At 32.9% G+C, this 21,586-nt stretch overlaps 1 protein-coding gene across 3 annotated transcripts in view; it reads left to right on the plus strand.

Moving 5' to 3' along the window:
- Positions 1–21,586, plus strand: part of LOC129801414 (NAD(+) hydrolase sarm1) — a 61,303-nt gene that overhangs the window by 6,680 nt on the left and 33,037 nt on the right. Inside the window, exon 1 of one of the 3 annotated variants that reach the window (XM_055846394.1) lies at positions 4,531–4,977. The exons of 1 other annotated variant lie outside the window; for it this stretch is intronic. In XM_055846394.1, the coding sequence (XP_055702369.1) occupies positions 4,777–4,977 (201 nt within the window). In that variant the 5' untranslated portion in view covers positions 4,531–4,776. Of the gene's footprint in view, positions 1–4,530; positions 4,978–16,538; positions 18,432–21,586 lie in introns of those variants that run through there. One more of the 3 variants, XM_055846395.1, reaches the window with a different exon arrangement.

A 21,586-nucleotide genomic window follows, 5' to 3' on the forward strand; every position in this document is an offset into this window, starting at 1 on the left:
AGGTCTTATCCTCTGAAGTCGAATATCCGATTAAAAAATCGCAGTGTTTGGTGGTGCCCCAGTTTCCCCTAATTAAAATCAGCAGAAGTAAAAAAAAGTTAAAAAAAAACATTATTTCCAATTGTGATCCAAAACCACGGATATTTTAATTATGCATATGGTCCCCGTTGCCCTAACTCAGGCTTAACATATCTTCATTATACGGGCTTCAGACATAAGATTTCTCCACATGGCTTAACTTCTTTAATTTTTTATTAGGAAAGATAGTTGGAAAACTCTAGGCTTAGGATTGGACACTATAAGGACAAAATGATCCATATAAGATTTTGAAAAATCATATACCATTGTCAACTTTAAAAATGTACAAATCCACCATTTGCCTCTCAAATGACATGACTTCAAAATGTCACCGGTTTACATTAAGTTGGTTGCATGTTTTGACCATTTTGAATTAGTTTTTTAAATGAGGCAACAAACATTTGATTTTTCAAAAATGACCAACTTTTGGAAAACAATTATTTTTGATATGAAATAAAATTAATTTTTTTTTTGAAAAATATGAATAATATCTACGGATTACAGGGAACTCATCTGCAAAAAGAAAAATTTGAAAAAGTATTTTTTTCTATCATTTTTTTCACTTGTTTTCTCAAACATGCATTAGGCAACAAACTATTGACACCCACTGTATATCGCTCCTTGGAAAATACAAAGGGTCAACTCACTTTTTTGCGATTTTGAGATTCCAATGCACTTAGAAAGACAATTTAATAAATTTTCAGATGATATAAAAGTCATTAAATTTTGTTATTAGAAAAGTTTTTCAAAATTTTAATCTTTTTGATTACTTGCATAATTTTGTTTGAAGTAAAGGGGCACAAAATATATTCATCGTTCAAATTTTTGTGAAACAGTGGACTAACTCAAGCAAGTTGATCCCTTGTCATTCAAATTTCAGCAAAATTTGCGCATCATTTAGAACGACAAGGAGATGATAACTCATTGAAAAACATATTTTGAAAGGTAAAAATATAAAAGTTTCGATGTTTACATTAGTGCTCATACAAATAGAAAAGAAATAAATTGTTTTTGTTCAGTCATTAAATTGAGATACTTATTTACACAAAATTGAATCTTTCATGCTGTCTCTTGAAAAATGGCCGAAAATTAGTTGGCTCCTTGTAATTTCCAAGGAGCGATATATTTCGACTTCTTACACCCCAAGGGGTTATTTTAAGGAAATTAGGAAATCAGAAGTTTCGAGTTTTTTTGACGTCTTTGTCGGTGGGTCCGTCAGTCTGTTCATCCGGTCGTTACCAGGCCTAGACCTCAAACGGTTAGAGATAGAGACTTGGGATCTTCGCCACCCCCCCCCCATAAGATGACCTTATTGCACACTCCTTATTGTCCCCCACCTCCTTCCCCAACAAAACCATATTTTTTGAGGATTGTTCGAAAAACACGTCGTCGTGCGATGTTTTTCGTTCATGAATTCTGTTGACTCATTCCTAATAATTAGTAACGGTTTTTCAAGGTCAAAAATTTATAAGGTTTATACTCAATTCTGGGATTATGCACATTTTCGGGACCGAAAATATACGCGAAATGGCATTATGCATTGATAAAATTGGGGATCTCAGTAGTGGCGCAATAGGCAAGAAGACCGTTAGCTCTTGGGCGGATCGATTCCTGGCTTGACTCACAGTTGTTGTGAGTTGGAGTCCCGCCAGGTGCAAAGGTCTGAATGTCTCATTTAGACAATTTTCAAATGTAATAATAACGTAATATAATGCACTGCCTTCGCCCAGCAACTCCGTGAGCATGGAAGAAGCATCCACATCACGGGAAGACGCTCCAGGCGGTTTACAAACGGACTTAGCTTACACCGAGAAAATGTGGATGATAAAATTTACCATCCTCCATACAAAATTCTAATGGCCGGATAGTAAAAAAGTCACCCAGCAAACGCGATATTAAATTGGACTGTCAAAAATTGTAGAATCTATTGCATGGATATAGGATAGTAAATTTTAAAATGTCAAGATGGTAGATTCTAAAGGAAAGTTTCTATGGAGGATGGTATTTTCTACTATCTTTTGAGGCAGTAGAATTTAAAGACACGATTTGTAGAAAATACCATCCAAATTTTTCTCGGTGTATAGTTCCCGGCGAGTGGCCTTCAAAGTTGAAGCCAATTTCTTACTTTCACATACAAATTCGTATGGGAATTTTTTTGCACTCGTGATCGTTATGCTAAGTATTTAAAAAGTGAGAAGTTTTTCCGTATTATAAGATACCTTTCCGTATGGAGGGATAAAATATACTAAATTTTTGTTTAAATAAATTTTTTCGTTGGAGCACTGTGAGCTGAGTCCGAGATCAATTTAGGAATTGGCTTCAAATAGCTCCAAAAGGCCAACTTGACAGGTGCTTGGACTTAGAAGATTCTTCCAATACGAGAATTGACATTGTAAAAATGATTACCTTGTAATACAATATCTCGATACGATTAATAATAACAATTGAGAAAATTTGCATACTTTCAGGAGATTTCTTGAAGGTCGACATAAAGGTGTATTTCAAAAATTATTACACAAATTTACTCCCAATTGTAGGCAAACATGCATAATTTTAAGTGCATAAACCCGGGACTGAGTATATGAAAGGCTCAAGCGAGTGTATTTCTCAACGGATCTGGGCTCGTTTAAAAGATCTTGGAGTTCCTGGACTAAATTTCTGAAGAAAAGTCTGAACTGGTTCCAATCTGCTGTAAACCGGTAATGAATCGGTAATGAACCGGTAATGAACCGATTATGAACTCATAAATAATTTTTGTCTGAAAATAAATCCTATTAATTTTCAGCTACTTTGGGCGATCTTTTGAGTGATTTATGAACCGGTAAAATTTTTTTGTGAATCAATAAATCACATGTAGCATCGAAGTTACGTGTTCGACCATTTCGCTAAGCATGGAACGCCTTGTCACCCCGTTTTAAATATAGACTTTATTGTAAGAATTTCACTTGATCCAGTGAGTGCCCTTATTTTCCACATAGAATTCTTCAATAATTTAAAAATTTTATTCTGAAAAAAAAAATGTAATAAAAAATATGTAGTCTTTTCAAAGTTTCTGCGACAAGAGACTATAATCATTAATGTGATCTAATCAGCTATCGCGAACAATTTTTGTTGACGGAGTTGTCCTGTTCAACTCCCTTCCCTTGCATGCCAGATCCTCACTGGCTGGTATTGCTAGATTCTACCAGATCGAGTAGGGCTAATCTTGGATTTCTGATTTTCTTGCCTATTAATTTTATATGTCTTTGCTTGTAACTTTCTTTTTATTCCTCTAATCAAACTATGTATGTAAGAGGGGCGGACCCTATCAGCTTTGATTAAAATAAATAATAATAATAATAATAATTGCGTTATATCAGTAATCCCGATGTTGTTAGTCCCAGGCCTCTCTATAATATTGCATCATTCAAATCTAATCTAAAAAAAGGCGATCACCCTGCTTTTGTTATATTCCTTGTACTTAAATTTGAAATCTATTAATGAATAATTTAAAAATATAAATAACTGTAGAACTAAAAAAAACTACTTTTGATAAGCTAATCTGAATCAGTTGACTGCAGTTCGTTACATATTACGACATATTATATGAACACGCAAAGCATAATACAAATCCAAAAGATTTTAAAAGAATGTATAAAAGACTAACACCTTTTCTTGTGGAATAACCAGATGAATCCAGATTCCTGATGGATAAATCTTCTCATCAATAAAACAGCATTCTTATTCAATTTGTCAGTTAACTCAACAATATTTTCGGCATCAATTACGTGATGTGATCTTCTCATGACGTTATGAAAATAAGAGATCCACCTGAAATTCTCTGGTGAATATTTAAGAGTGATTCACAACAAGTGGCATCTGCCCAATTATTGAGTTATTTTCCTTTCATCCCTCACTCAAATAAATTGTATATCTTTGGTGTGTGAAAATTTATTGAAAATATTTGTGATCGCGTCACCTCGAGAGTGGATCAGTTTCTCATTCATATGGCCGATGAGTTTTTATAAGAAAACAATCTCTGGTGGTGGGAAGTATATTATTTATTTGAGCAATAACCCACGGGAATTCCTGCAATTTTCAATCAAACTGCCGGTTTATTGAGAATTCTGGGAGTGATATTTCTGAATTCAACGAACTACATATAGAGATCATTAGATTTTAATCACCCATCAAATGAAATTATATTAAAGTGAAATTTCTGGGAAACTTCACTTTTTCCCACAAATATACGTCAGTGTTCTTTGCCAACTCACAGTTCACCCAGCGATCGTGCTTAAAATTCAAAATATCAGCAAAATTTATGAAGTCATTGGCAAATTGCTATTCTTCGGCTACAAATCGAATGATCAATACTACCACATACAAATTTCCCAAATTGAAAATGGGTATAGAAAAACATGAGACATTTTTTATACACTATATAAATTTGATGATGATCAAACTTTTGGCCTCAGTAGGATCTCTCCCAGACACTCAATTGTTAGTTGAGCTCGGAAATTTAGAGGAACAGCACGTGATCCTCTCTTATTTTTTTTTTGAATTTGTTTACACTTAACACCTCACAAGAAATCACTTTACACCTCAAATTGGAAGACGGAAGGTCTCTCATGGAATGTGCTTGAGATCAGTTGCTCTGGTAGTTTTATCTCGATCGCACGGAAGTTCGGCCAATAATATTAAATGTGGTGATCGTGTGAAATGGTGAAGATTATTATAGAAGATATGGGCAATCGTGAGAGTTTATGCAATCGCAGTGATGTGACAAATAATGTGACATCTATACCAGGAAATTATTCCCCGAAAACACCAAAAAGTTCTCAAAATCATTTAAATGCAATAAATAAAATTAATCAGTGTATTGTTGAAGAGCCAGTGCAAACTTCTAAAGAGCCAAATAAGGTAAAGAAAATAGTATTTCCCAACAATTAAAGTGGAAAAAAATTACAGAAAAAAGTAATACTTCAGTAGGTAGGGTAAGTGTGCCAAATTCCGGCCAGCTTGCAATTTCGGCCACTTTTTTTGTTCCTCGAATTTCCATGAACTTTTAGATTTTACGTACTCTAGACATTATACAATGCAAAAGAATAGCAAAAAATGTAGTTTCGACAAACGAGATGACGTGAAAAAGATAATGGAAGAATTCCCGAAGGGCAAGGAACTATGAGAATGAAGGTGGCCGAAATAGGGCACCAAAGCTATGTCTATATCTTTACTCATTTTAAAATGTATTAAGAATGATTTTAGAGTAAATAAAGACGGTAAACTCTTTACAAGGATCCAAGCAACACTCTTACAAAAGAAAAAAGAAAAAAAATCAATTTGTATTTAAAATATTTCATTTCAAACTTGACACTTTGATGCTTGCATGCAACTATGCCGAAATTTGGCACATTTACCCTATATGTTGCTCACTTGGCAAATTTGTGACTAAATTTAGAATCACTGTATTTCTGTTGCTTGTGTTTAAAAGAACATTTAATGAATTGAGCCTCCAAGAAGCACTCTCTTTGTTTACAGATGGTGATCGCTTGAAATACTCTCGTGATTTTTATTGCCAAAGCTTTCTTTAAATTTGCTACTAATTGGTATATTCTTTGAATAAGTATAAAGAAAATCAGTCTGTGTCTGTACAATTCTTAAGGAGAAATTCATTGAACTACTCTATAAGTTAAACTTTTCTGAATTTTTTTTATCAAAATTACCACTAAAAGCGTTTAAATCAAAATTGCATTGGAAACGTTGTAAAAGAAACTTTCTTGGCAAAAGCCCTTATTCTTCTATGGGAAGATGTTATTTTTATTATTATTATTAATATTATTATTATTAATATTTATTTTAGATATTTTTTCGGGATTAAGGAAGTACATTAAAGAAATCTCTTATGATGTACTTGTACATTCATTCATTATTTTTTACCCGTTTATCCTTAATAGGGCCTTGACACGTCTAGTTTAGACTAGATCTAGACTAGATCTAGGCCACGACATCTAGTTTAGACTATCACGTCTCCTTGTTTCGGTACAAACTTTAGGAAGACTTATTCGGGGTCGATTTCAATTAAATTAAATTTTGGCATAATTAAATTTGATATTGATTTGGCATTAATGTAACATACTTTTGAAAGAAATTAATGAGATCTCTTCTGAGATGTATCCTTTACGTACGCTTCAAAACATATTTAAAAAATTTAAACAGTTTCTTAGTCAAAAAACCTTCGAATTTATTTTCAAAATTTCGCAAAAACGAAATATTTGAACGAATGGGGGAAAATGAAGTTAATCCACTCAAGCTTTGATGACTTATTGTTAAATTTGTTGAGTTTCAGCTAAAGGTCTTAAAGAAATTTGAAGTTTTTATATTAGAGATCTTTGTAAGAGCTTTGAATTTGCATTATGCGGCTGATTTAAAGACTTAAAAATCAAAAACTATATAGGGGAAAGCGCGCTACCTTCGGACGATTCAAGCTTCGGACAATTCAACTTTTTCTCTATGTTCCTTATAGATTTCACCTATAGTTCTTTTCTGAAAATTTGAGACATTGGACTAGCTATTAAAATATAATATTATAATGGGCCAAATTCATTTACAAGACATTGAAAAAAATGATTTGTACGAAGCATAAATCGTCGAAAGTTGGCGTGCTTTCCCCTAAGGCGGTCTTCAGACTAGAGGTTTAGCCCAGTTCCCAAAGGTCTCAAAATCCTGAATAGCGAGTAATTTTATTGCTTTTTAAGAATTTATTGGTCTCTTATCCTTAATAAATCCAATCCTAAGATGAATTTTTCCAAAGAATCGTAATTGATAAGAAATTAGAACAGTTAAGCCATATGGCTATGTCTTAGGTCTGAAGCCCGTATAACATTTCCTTAGGATTGGAGTGTATAATTCTTTGAATCATAAGACAGTGAAATTATATTATTTAAAACAAATAAATTGTAATATTGCTCCCTTTATGACTGTGCAATACAGACGAATTTTTAATAGTCAAAAAAAAAATGTTTTTACTTGAATTTTGAATTATACAACTTTTTTGCACTGGGAAAACTAAGAAAAGTGTCATTGTTGGACAGACCTTATCATTTAAAATTGACCGTTTTTCAAGGTAAATTTACAGATATCTGACTTAAGTAAAATCTAATCTTGGGCAATTATATTGAATTATGGTTTTGATAATTCATACAGTAATAAAATATAAGAACAGTCTTTCATTAGATTTATTGAATTACACTTTAAATTTTTGAATTGTGAATTATTGAATTATACTACAATTAAACTATCATAAATATCTGAAAACATGTTAAACAGACTGATTTGCAATTTTAAGTAAGAAACTCTCTTATAAGATTGGAGTATGAAAAAGTTCACCCTTTTTGAAAACATTGCGATTTAATTTTACCCTTTTGCTTTTTCTGTGAAATATTCGGATTTCTCCTTTAAATCATTTTGAGGAATTTAAGATATTTCCGGCAAAGAGAGAGTCTCTTTGTGTCTGTAAAAGATCTTGTCCACGAAATCTTATCGCTAAAACACATTCAAAGAAGCCCCTCGCTGAATCGCCATCGGCTCCTCTGGACATTCCACGAAGCTATAGCTTCAGTTGCTTAAAGAACATCTTAGTGATATTTACGCGCAACAGTCTCGCCAATCTTCCTCAATTCATAATTCTTTCACTATCTTTTTGCTATTTCATAACGTACTTGCGTTAAAAATTTGATAGCTGAATAGTTCTTTTTTGTGATCTTTGCTCAGGGTTTTTTTTCTGTATTCTTAGAGATACTCAAAGTTATTGAGAATATGTTTGTCAATTTATCTATAAATTGATAAAAGTAGATGATTGAACTCCTAGTACAATCACACTCGAACGGTGGGATCAATATTCGTTGAGAAGTGAAGGTGTTCCTCTTGAAATCATCAAACGTTTAGTGAAATTTCCATATGAATTGCATTGTGTAAAAGTGGATTTTTTTCTGTTTAAATTTAAACGACAATACAAAGCCTCTATCTAAATTGCCAATCTTATGTGATTTTGCCTAAAGAGTGGTGAGGACAATAAAAAAAGGCGTTAGAGGAAAGAAGATGCAAACTGCTCCTCCTCGACACAAATTCAGAAGGGCATCAGCACCGAGCCCCGAAATGACTCTCTACACCAATTGGAGCCTCCGCAATCGACGACTGCACGCAGACACTGTATGAGATTATTCATTTTAATTGCTAATTCACTCATCGTCAGGTTAAAATGTCTTCCATACGGCTCAATTGATTTATTAGTTGGTGGAAGGTTATTTTAAACCCAGGTGCTAAATTGTCGTTTCAGTCAATTGCTATCCGCTTTTTCTCGCAGCTGTGGTGACACGAATGAAAAACTACGAAAAGCGTGTTTTTATCATATTTTGAAGTAAAAGCTATGACTAAAAAAAGGGCGGTAGAGTGTCCCAGGCTTTGCGAAATGCTCGAACTCGTGATTTAGATCCTGTACCTTAAAAGTACTTTCGCATCACTTACCGTTTACCGGAACTCAACCGATATGAATCGATACATAAATCACTGAGATTCTACAAAATAGTTTAAAGAGTGATAAAAATTATATTCGAACAAAAATTACTTATCGGTAAATAACCGGTTCATTACCTGTTCACAATCGATTTGAACTGACTTATAAATCACTCAAAATATTATATTTCCCAAAATACACCTCAGGAGTAATTTAATTGAATTTCGTATAAAAATTATTTATCTGTTATGAATCGGTACATTACCGATTCAAAACTGATTGGAACTAGTTCAGTTTTGTCGGAAATTCCAAGGCCGTTCCAACTGACTCAGACTGGGGCAAAAAGTCACGAATCTAAAATTTCTAATCCAGGATAGCGGCTTAATTTTTTCTCCATAGATAGCCTCCGTAGACCTTCTTCAATGTCGTAAGTCTCTTAGTTAGAATTCAAACAAGGAATTTAGAAAATAAAAAATATCGAAATTTTTGGTCCTATTTTTGAAATATTTTCCTTGCAGAAGATATCAATTATTAGGGTGGAATCACCAGTTCTCGCCAGTGCCCCACTTCTCGCCACTTACATTGAAATCACTATTTTTCGCAATTTATGAAATAAATGAGTCGCAATTTTTTTGTATTGTTTCTGCTTCTACGCATAGAATCGAAAAATAATAATTATTCCTTTTGGATTCACGATTTTGATCACTTTTTAGAGCAATATTTTAAGCAAGTGCATCGAATCCAAAATCTCTTACCAAATGTACTAAGTGTCGTCAAATTTTCATCAGGCCAAAAATACCTATATGGGTAAATAATTTGTCTATTGAATATTTAATTGCACTTGTGGAATACATAAAATTTGTATTTAGTCAATTAATATTTCATTTTATATTATTTTTGTATAAAAATGAGGCATGGCGAGAAGTGGTAATATTCTGGAATTGATTTTACCATCTGTCGTCATATCTTTTCAATAGGCGACGCTAACTTCACTTCGTACATTCTCAGTTGTCAAATCTGCATTGTTTACTTTCTGCAAAAGCCCCATAATTTGATTTCTCAAATAAAAGTGAAGAAAAATCATTTAAAGAGAGTAATAATAAAGTGATCACAAGGAAAGAGAAATGGTGAATGTATTCTTTTCCATAGCATTGCCTAAAATAACCGAGTGTGGTTCTTTTCAAGTGGGTGGCGAGAAGTGGTTACAAATTTTACAAAACTGGCGAAAAGTGGTAAAAAGTGGCGACGAAATGGTTATTTTTGCATTATTAATAAAAATCAGTTTCTTAAGTAGTCCAGCGTTATGTTCAAGGATTATTGTTTTCACGTATCTAGAGCTAATACATCTAAGTAACTTTTTGTCAAATTTGACTTATCTTGTAACAAGGATTCAAAAGTTATGATTAAATGAATTTAATTTTTTCCTAAACATGGCGATAGCCGGTTATTCCACCCTACCCACTTATTTTTCAAAATTGATGCACTGATGATTATTTCCTAAATGATTTGGATTCTTTTAATATACGAAGCCGCAATCTATTTTAGAATTTTACAAAGATTTTTTTTTCTCTAGAAATCTTTAACTCTGGCTTCTCTTCAAATGTCAAATAAATCTTTCGCCTTTTTTCTCTAGAAATCTTTTTATTAAAAACGACCACTTGGGGTAAAAAGTAACAAAAGGTATGGGGCAAAAAGTAAGAAAAACCGAAGCAATTTCAGATGTTTTACGGCTAAAAGAAACGTTATTTCCATGTATCACCGCTTGTTGTTTGCATTGGTCAAACGATTTGCAGAATATTGGGTTGTTTTTTTCTCTAAAATAGCTTGAAATGCGCATTTCTCGTTCATATAGAGAAAACGGTGTTTTAGAAAGGTGGAGAGGAATAAATTTCCAATGAAACATCTAGGTATTTTTTTACATTTACGGAAGCCCGTAATAAAGCGAATCAAAATGTTATAATACCCTATGCGTGGTACTATTTGCCCCAGCATTTTTAAGAATGGTCACAAAATTACCTTTTTAAAAAACTGCTCTATAAGTGTAATTTCCTTATGGCGCTGGCACATCTTTTCAATTGAGTAAAATTCAATCATTTGAAATTTCACTTTCACTCTTTCAAACTAAAATAAGATATTTTTATCTCTTTCTCTAAAATGAAATTTGAAATTGAAAATAAAATTGAAATTTCAAATTTTATTTGACAGAAAGAGATAATTATATCTTATTTCAGTTTGAAGGAGTAAGAGGTGAAATTTCAATCGATTGAATTTTATTCAATTAAAAAAATATGCCACTATCATTACAAAATACAGGAAAATGACTTTCACAAAGTTGTAGAGCGGTAAATTTTCTATAAAATTGGGGTAATTACAAATTTCTGGGGCTTTCGGATAGATTGTAAAAAAATAAATAAAATATCCGTCTTGTAACTTTTGGCCCCAGTCTCCCCTACTCTAATAAATAGTTTTGATGATAATTCTTTTGATTTTAAAACATATTCCGTAAAATTATATAAATGTTTTTTTTTTCAAATATGTATGTGACATTGGATTTTTGAAAATTGAAACGCATTAGGAAAAAATAAAGAGGATAATCAATGCTTGGAAACGATCCATCAACAGAGTTTAAAATAAGAACAAAAACACTCAAAACGAGGTTTATTGTTTGACAAATATTTAACACAACTTTACACCCACAATGCACAAATATTCCTTCCTTAACATCTGTCGACCGATACCAATTTTCATTATATTGAAATTGGTCATTTCTGTTGAAAATGATTGATAGAGACATTCCACCAAGTAAATTAATTTATCCATCTAACTATCTCTTAAATGATTTGCTATAACATTTATTTGGAGTCATGCTCTGAAGTCATAGGTTTAAAGTCAAGATTGGTCAATGAGGGCAATATCGGACGACAAGTGTTAAAAAAAACATATGTTATGTACAAATATATACATTGGTCAGGAAGTACACTATAGAGTCACGGTAAAATACGAAAATCTTGGATAAACAGTCAAGAAGGGTGAGACAAGAAATTACGATAAACATTTCTGTTTTTTTTTTTGGTCGATATTTTACGCATCATTTTACACGTCCCACTTGAAGATCATTTAAATCATCTGTAATGTCTCGAATTTTACAGCATTTCACATAAATAACATGATTAGGTCTTTTCTGGTGGTGATCGTTAAAAGTTTTCTGCATTGAGGATTCCAAAATATAAATTCGTCTTACTTATTGGATATTTTCGGTTGGGATATTTTTCAGGAAGAAAAGAACACCCGCAATTCTCAGAATCAATTCGTTTATACAAATCTGCGAGATTTCAGTTTTATTTTTCACGATTTTTATGGGAGTATTTTTGGGTTGGTTTGTGAGAACAACAACAACAACAAAAAAAAACATTCTTTTGCGAAGTACCGGTGGGTGGTTAAATGAACTTCTCAGTAGCATCTTTATTGCTTGGAGTGAAAGATTTTTCCATTTAGGATGCGAAAAAATGTATCCGCAGTCGTGAGTGAAAGAAAAAAAAATGTGTCTAATTCTGATGTGTGGCATTTGGCGCCAAGATTCTCAACTTTTAGCCGTCCTCACTATATGTGAAAACATCACGTCTTACCATTTGCACGGTTTTTTTCACAAAAGGCACTGAGAGACACGCAGAAATGCATAAATTAAGTTGAACACTAAGCGGTGCAAAGAAAATGAGACAACTAAGGAAAAGGAATTTCCATTGATCGCAACGCGAAAACATTTTTATCAACAATGGTCTCTTGAAAAAAAAAAAAGAAATAACACAAAACCATCCAATATTGGCAATGTACACTGAGAGAAATCCGAAAAAGTCAAAATAACATTCGGGAAATGTTAATTTTACCCTGCATTATAGATCCGAAATCGGTGTAAATATTACCCTTTTTAGGTGTATTGGGGGTTAAAATTACCCTTTTTCATGTTAATTTTACCCTTAAAAAGGTGTAAAATTAACATTAAAAAATGTTGATATATTTTTAGACCTAAAAAGTGTTAAAGTTACGAGGAAAAAAAGTTAATCGCACCCTCTTTTTTTTTCTGAGTGTAGTGGGAATCGATTGGTAAAGAAATTCACTGGGTCTCAAGGAATTCTATAATAGAAATCAATTTATCAATGTTTCCTGATTAGATGCTAATGTATGGTTTATGTCAAGAGTGGAGGCATCAATTGTACTCTTTTGGGAACCGCTGAGTAAGAATTAATTGATTATATATTCGCCAAGTCTCGGTTTAATGTCTCTTCTTGGAAATGCAACACCAAGCCCACCCCAATGGCATTAATTAAAAAGAATATACAAAATTTGCCAGTTCATTTGACGTCATGGAGGAATATTTGATGAGAGTTTCAAGAATTTATATGCCATACTTTATAATTTTCACCATTAGTCTAATGGTTTGGGCAAATACCAAAATATTTTGTATTACGTTTTTCAAATAAGTGAAATAATCTTTAAATGCCCTTTCTATTAATAGTGCTTATAACAAAGTAGAGAGAATGATTGAATACAATAAAACAATTTACTTCGAACTAAACAATTACAACATTTGATGCAAAAGAGACAAATGGTTGAAATGTAATGCCAGAATATTATTTTATTGAGTTATAAGCAGTTGTGAGAACATTAACCTTTCAAACTAAATTTGTGTTTGAGACACATATTTTGCAATAGCGTTTCTTTTCATTATGTGAATATATATCAACTTTAATTGTTGCTCCAATTTTACCAGTCACACTTTTCAATTAGATTTAACAGCAATCTCTCCCTCAAGTCTATACGTTTGCACTTTTTTTTTCCTTATCTATGTTCTATATTGAACTTCATTTCTTAAGAGGCGACAAAAAGACGGTGCGATAATTGCCACATAAAAAACTGGCAAATTTAGTAAGAGAACACCAGACGCAGGGAAAGAAAATATGGTCTATTGAATTATGGGAAAAATGGGAAAAAGGAATAATTTCTCGGTTTCAAGTATAATTTCGTCTCAATATGATTTACGAGGTCTCATTGAGGAGTAAAGAAGTACAATCTGCGTATAGCATTCCAGTCATTTCGAGTCGAGAGCAAATCAAAGAATTCTTATAGAAGACGCCTGACTACTAACTAAATCAACTCTCTTCGCACTCGTCCTCACAGAGGCGAATTTTGGGGAGAAATTCAAATCTGATGAAAATATGTGTGAAAACTATAACCACCCATACTTAAAGAAAACCACTTTGGAGGATATAGCAAGAATGCGTCTCTGGGGAAAAGTCTAGACGGTGAAAGTCGATACAAGACCGGAAATAGCAGAGGTTCATTCATATATTATTTGTCGTAGAGATGAGCGCGAAAAGGTGTTGAGTAAAGCTCCTTTTGAAATACAAGAAAATTTTAATTAAAAGTACTTAATGGGCGACAAAAGGCAAAGAATTTTTTTTACGGAATTAGAGAAAAAGTTAAGGACCTTTTAAAATACTGGACATACTGTTCCTTTGTCAAATTCGGTCGTCGAACTATTGTCCATCTCCCTGGGTATTTCCATGTGTTGAAAACAACAATGTGTATGAATTATTTTATGGATTTCACGACATACGGGAGTGGCTGTAAAATGCAAATGTTCTGGCGGCACCAATTTTTTTTTGAACAACAAATGAATATTGCGCCCAAAACTTGCCACATTTTCTGTAAAATTATTTGTGTATTATTATAATTATAAGTATTGAAATTTATTTGCAATCCTCGAAAATTAACGAATATTTGCACAGAAAGAGACAAAATGTCAGTTACAGCAGTTTTTTTTCCCATATACAACCAAAGCGGGTTATTTTGATGTGGAAATTGGAAAACCCAAATTTGTAATCAAACAAGACCGCAACAGAAATCAAGTAATTATTTTAGGTCTGTTTATTAGCAATGGAATCACTCGAATCACTGCTAGTTGCATCCTTATGTGTCATTGTATGCACGAAGCGTCATTGATTCCTTTTAAGATTCTGACCACTTTAATAGGGGTTTTGATGGGATCTGTGGTAAAAAAAACTCTTCACTTTGCACGATGGTTAAACGAAATTATATTGATTGCTTTGACTTTAAAAAATTAGGTCATACTTAAAAAAATTAAAATTTGAAAGTTATAGTGGAGACTGGGGCAAAAAGTCACAAAACGGATATTTTATTTTTTTTACAAGTTTCTCGAGTGCCCCAGAAATTTCTAATTAGTGCAGTTTTATAGGAAATTTACTGCTCTACAACTTTGTGGAAGTCATTTTCCTCTATTTTGTAAGGAAATACATTTATCGAGCTGCTTTCTAAAAGGTAATTTTGTGATCATTCTCAAAAATGCTGGGGCAAATAGTACCACGCGTAGGGTATTATAACATTTTAATTCGCTTTATTTCGGGCTTCCGTAAAAGTAAAAAAAAAATACCTAGAGGACATATTTTCATAGAAAATTTATTCCTCTACACCTTTTTAAAACACAGTTTTCTGTATCTGAACGTGAAAAGTGCTTTTCAAGCTATTTTAGAAAAAAACAAACAAGGGACTGCTAATCGTTTGACGTTTCTTCTTGCCGAGAGACATAAGAAATTGTTTCGGTCTTTGTTACTTTTTGCTCCATACCTTTTGTTACTTTTTACCCCAAGTGGTCGTTTTTAATAAAAGGATTTCTGGAGAAAAGAATCTTTGTAAAATTCTAAAATTGATAGTGGTTTCGTATTCAAAGAATCCAAATCATTTAGGAAATATTTACCAGTGCATCTATTTTGGGAAATAAGTAGGTAATAATTGTTATCTTCTGCAAGGAAAATATTTCAAAAACAGGCCTAAAAATTTCAACATTTTTTATTTTCTAAGTTTCTTGTGCGAATTCTAAGAAATTTACGACATTGAAGAAGGTCTATGGAGGCTATCTATGGAAAAAAATAAGCCGCTATATCTCTTTTATCTTGGAAGATATTGAATTTTCAAATTTTCAATTTGTGACTTTTTGCCCCAGTCTCCCCTAGTCTATAAATTGAATCCTAATGTTTATTAAGATCTTTATTCTCATATTATCGGTAGTGCGTCATAATATTCAAAAGAGAACAGCGTTGATCTGGAGTTCTAATTTATTGCTATGTCTGTCTAATCATAAAAGGGTTTTAAGTACCCCGTTCTTATAGGAAATTTATCCATCTACCTATAGCAATACCAAAATAAAATAATTTATTAGTAAAAACGTAAATTTATCTAGCAAAAATTTAAATTTGTGAAATGGGGTGTATTTAGTAAAAGTTATAACACTCTTACTTAGTGGTAAAAAGGTTAGAGGAAACTGGGGCACCATCGAACACTGGGTACCGACGTTTTAATTAGATATTGGACTTTAAACGATGAGATCTGTATGAATTCATAGATACTATAGAACTCCTTGTCCACTGAAGAAATTATTGTCATAGTCCAAGTAGTTTAGAAATAAATATTTGTGTTCGGTGCGCTACTCTTTGTTCAGTAGTGCCCCAGTTTCTCCTATAAATTTTATCGCTAGATTTTTTTATTTTATTTATAGTCCATAAAATATATTGTGAAATTTATTTAATTAAAATTAATATTCATAAAAATAATAAAATAATTCAAAAAGGTCTCAAATTTTCAATATTTTTCTATTTTGTGCATATATCTTTTGGAAGTCTCTTAAAATTTTAGACTTTTAGGCACTTTTTTGATGCTTAAGGTAAAAATTTGAAGCATAGACTTCTTTTATGCACATAGAAAAATTTTGACTCTAAATTTAAGAATATATAATATGAGATCCTGGGAACTTAAATTGGGCGTGAATCCCCGAGGCGTTTAAGTTTAGAAGCTCTGAGCGAAAGAAATGGGCTAGAATCCCTAACTCTTTCAAGTTAAGAGATCGGGAACTTAACAGCATTAGCTGGAATATGAAAAATGTCTACAGATTTGCAACTAAAACTAAATGATCAAAGGATTTAGAATTAGGGCATTGGCATTCATTGGATGGGATTTGAAATTAAATTCCTGGGTATTTCTGTTTAAGAATTTTCCATTTTTCTGTGTGTGGTGACAAAGCGTTTCAAAGGGAAGAAGAGCGGTGGAAGATAAAGGTCATGCTAATGGTCCTTCGGGTCAAACGAAAGTCTCAAGTCGCTATCTTTAACCGTTCGGCTTCTAAATGTGATGAGAGCTAGATGGATCAGATCGACGGATGAGTGATGGAAAACATTTTGACATAATTTTTTAGAATTCGTTTCATTCGAGAAAAAAGTTAAAAAGTGGTCCCTTGGGGATGATAGTTAGAAATTTTAGGGGGTTAAGAAATCAAGAGATTATTTTCTTCTTCTTTACAACACATCATTACCATTATATCTTAACACACCAATTTATCACACCAGTAACCTTTTTATCACAAATCTAAAAATTATACACGCTCTTTCGGTATGAGTTCGAACAGAAGAACGGTTTAGTACGATTTAATTTTTATGTATTCCTTTTCTATATCATAAGATTAAAATGCTACAATCTTAGCTATTTTTAACTTTTGCAAACAAAGTCAGTGAATACGTTTTTAATTAATTCATGTGGCAAAATATTTATGAGCATCATCTTTATATATTGAATTATTTTCGTTTCCACTTGCTTTTTTTATTAATGCTGATTTATCCCTCTATAGTGGAAAATTCTATAATTTAAAAAACTGAGAGAAGTATTTATTTTACAAAAGTTACAATGGGTTAAGACTTTGGATTAAAAACATCCATTTGAAAACGACAATGTTTGCGAATGAAACCGAAAGACCGTCGATCGTTGAATGTTTTCAATTCATGGCACGAGCCAGTTGCTATCATATTCTTGCTGCCCCACCGCATTTCCCCACAATATCTATCCACTGATCACGTATAGAACCACGATCCACCAACGACGTCAAGACTCACGAAAGTCCACACGAGAGAGTTTGTTCTTCGTATTGAGAATATTAAGTGGTACTTTTGTATCGACAACTTTTTAGTAGTTCAAACTCAACTCTCGTCCGAATAGCACGTTTTAAGGTTTACTTCTTGAGTTATGGAATTTGGTCATAAATAAGAAGAAAAAAAAAGTTTATCGGAATTCGCCAAAGTATTGCGATATGATGTTAGATGTTTTTAATCAAACATTACAAGGTGTATTTTGTGATAATTGGAGGAATTGAATTACTAATAGGAAGCAGACACAATAGAGTCAACTTTCTGTTATTCATGTAATTATTGCCTCTGAGTTGACTTTTCATATTTCCCGTGAAATTTGATAAGACGGTGATAACTCTCACGATTTTTTTTTCTGTGCGGGTGAACTCAACTCAAAAGTATCAGTGGCAGTTCAATTCTCTATTGCGCTGCTAATAGATTCCTCGAGTGAAAATCCACGTTGAATATAATCAATAGAAATGTGCTACAATTTGCATTAAAGAATATATTTTAGTGTTGAGAGAAAATTTGCCAAGTGTTGTAATTTTCTCAAGTGTACATATTTATTGCCCCATTCATTGGACAGACAGCAACTTTTTGTGAAAAAAAAGTATTTTTTGCGTTTTTTTTATTAAACAAGCACCACAGAAAAAAATTCTGGTGTTTGCCCAAGATTCAATATTTGGTGTGTATTTTTAGTGTTCTATCTGTTACTGAAAGAATCTTGTAAAGAATTGCTTCTGAGAATTTTTCTCCGATTGACGTCTGCAAGAAAAGTGCTAATTTCGGATACGAGTTAATAAATTTTCTTTGCAAAAAGAACAACCACAATGGTTGTCCATCGAAATCCACCACCACCGGCCAGATCCAAGTTTCTCATGGGCACCTCAAGACAGGTAAATAAGACGCAATCTTGCTCCATCGGGTTTCTCCTCCTTCTTGGCAAATGCCCAAAACTTTTTCACCATGTTCAAAATATCATACAAAATGTTCTTAATCACAGCGATTTGCATGAAAATATCATTTAACTCTTGGTCTGTGTCCCACAGAGTTGCTCAACTTTAACGTTGAAACTGTGATTCCACCATTCATTGTCTCTCTTGTTTGATTAAACTTAGATTACCGCACAAATAGTCTCAGAAAATAGTCTGATTCCAACAAGATTTTTCTATAAGAGTTTCTTAATTGCTCCAGACTCCGCTCAAGAATGATTCATCCCAAATGATCTTCCTCAATGTCAGAGAAATTCATTAATATCGCGAGATGGTATTTTTTCGATGATTTGCCCGTGAATTCCACGAAAGAAACTCCATGGAGCCGGATGATTCACACTCTGGAGCGTGATAGAGAAAATGTGCGACAACACTTTTGATTCATCCACTTCATTCATAAAAATCCTCATATACAAACTTCAACGATATAGAAGAGGTAATTGAGCTCAATTCCTCGTTATAGCTATGCAGTTATAAGGCAGAAAAGACGGGCTGTGGGCAAATAGTGCTTTGACTTGTAATTGAAAACATTCTGTGTTCGATTTGTGTTGGTGTCTTCAGCAATTTCATTCGATATTATACTGACCCAGGGCAATTTATCGTGGAAATGATTTTTGTTAATTTTTTTTTCTCGAACTGAAAGAGAATTTTGGATTCATATTCACATACATAATTCATTTCTTAAGGGAGCTGATGATTTGTACAGCATATGCTTCGTTATACGGGTTTCAGATCTAGGGTTTATCCTAGTCACTGAAGTGATATCTCAATAAGCAAGTTTATTGCAAGGATCAAGGCAAGGATCTTGTAATTAAAGGGAATCGATATAATATAACAGATTCCTGCTTTATATTATTGATCGTATCGAGATATACAGTGGCGGCCAAAATAATAGAATCACCTCCGCAAAGACCACCATTTTACCTTTATCTTTTTTGCTTATTCCAATTCGTTGAAATAATTTTGATATAGAAATGTTCAAATAATTACCTTACGTCAAATAAGTATTGTTCTGGCCGCGAGAGGTCTCTATTTCCACGGAATACATCAATAGTGAAATTTGGTTTGAACAACACGATAAGACCACTTTCATTTAAATTAAAGAATGTGGTCTATAAATCGTATAAGTTTAAATAAAGCTATATTTAGAAACCATAAATGACAGTTTTCCAATTTTTTTTGGCCAAACTGAATTTTACTATTGACGTATTCAGTGTAAAACTAGTCCCTGGCGAGTGGTCTTCAAAGTTGAAGCCAATTTCTTACTTTCACATACAAATGCGTATGGGAATTTTTCTGCACTCGTGATCGTTATGCTAAATATTTAAAAAGTGAGAAGTTTTTCCGTATTATAAGGTACCTTTTCGTATGGAGGGACAAATATACTAAATTTTTGTTTAAATACATTTTTTCCTTGGAACACTGTGAGCTGAGTCCGAGATCAATTTAGGAATTGGCTTCAAATAGCTCCATATAAAAAGGCCAACTTGCCAGGAGCTTGGTGTAAAATAATGACTCCTAGCGGCTAAAACAACCCTTATTCTACGATTCTAATAATTTGAATATTTCTACTTCAGTATTATATCAACAAATTCGGAAAAAAATACAAAAGTTAAAAAAAATATAAGCTTTGCAATGTGATTCTATTATTTTGGCCGCCAGTGTATTTATTACAATTCAATCATGTTGTCGTATATCCCGCGTTGGAAGATTTTGTTGATCGTAGATAGCCCAGGAGCGCCTTCTCCGCAATATGGATGCTTCTTCCATGCTCAGAGAATGTTTTGGGCAGAGGAGGTACATTTTTATTACATTTTATCACAGTGAAAATGTCTTTTTCTGACATTCAGTTGCTTGCACCGGGCGGGACTCGAACTCACAACTTTGGGAGTCGAGTCAGAGATCTCATCCGCCCAAGACCTAGGTCTTGCCTATTGCACCACTGAGATCCCCATTCCTGCATTAAGATTACTTGTATTTTAAATAAGGAATCACACCTAAAATCTCAAATATACGGGAACAGGGCTAAACCTGTAGTTTGAAAACTGCTTCTGAAGGCAAACTTTTATTTTCGTTTACAATTAACTGCATTTTTTATTGCTCTTAAAAAAGAGAGCAGTTATATAATTCGCTTTTTTCCCAACTAGTCATCGCTCGGTTAAACGGTAAGAAATATCGACTTCCGGACTTCAATGACCCCCCCCCATAAGTGGACATTATCTCGTATGGTCTCTTTTCCCTTTTGCCCTAACCCCCTCCATCCCACCAAAAACCATGTTTTTTGGTTTTTTTCTCAAAATTGGCCCAAGCTTATTCAATGATTTTTGCATATGTTTTGGAGGTACCCCAGCCAGGCACACGCACCTAATACCCGAAAATTCTTAATTTTGAATTATTGAAAGTCAAAGGTTAATCACTTTGGACGGCTCATTTTTCATTTTAGGAAATGTTAGAGGTCAAAATCAAAAACCCTCTTAACCCTTTAAGAAAGAGAAATTTTTCACTTAACGAAAATCAACAATTAAGGTGAAACCGATAAAAAATTCAATGACACGCCTTATATCTAACCTTGGAAAATCCGATAGTCGGATTCTGTGTGGTCGATTAGAACCTAACCCATAACATTTAAAAAGTTTTCCTGAAAACGCCATAGCGAATGATTATTTTCGTTTTTGCGAAAAATACTATGTACAGTTATTTTGATTTTTAGTGCCAATAAGTTTTTGCTTAAAAAATTTGAATTATAAAAGAATATTAAAATTTATTCGTCAATATGAGTTTTCGAAAATTTCTTACATTTGAGCCTAAATACTTACAACATAGCAAATAATTGCAGATTTGCAAAAAAAATATAATAGATTCGTACAATCTTCTACTTTGCAATTATGTAGAAACTTTAGGTAAAAAATGACTTAATATATTTAGAAAAAATGAAAAAAAAATCATCTTTTCTATGGGACACAGATGGGATAAGGGAATGGGTGTTCCAATTTCCAATTGTTCTTAAATAGTTAACCCTTTAAGGACGAATGGGTCACCGGTGACCCAAAAATGAAAAT

This window comes from Phlebotomus papatasi, chromosome 2 (assembly GCF_024763615.1).
Source record: "Phlebotomus papatasi isolate M1 chromosome 2, Ppap_2.1, whole genome shotgun sequence".
In the NCBI taxonomy this organism is placed as follows: Eukaryota; Metazoa; Arthropoda; class Insecta; order Diptera; family Psychodidae; genus Phlebotomus; species Phlebotomus papatasi.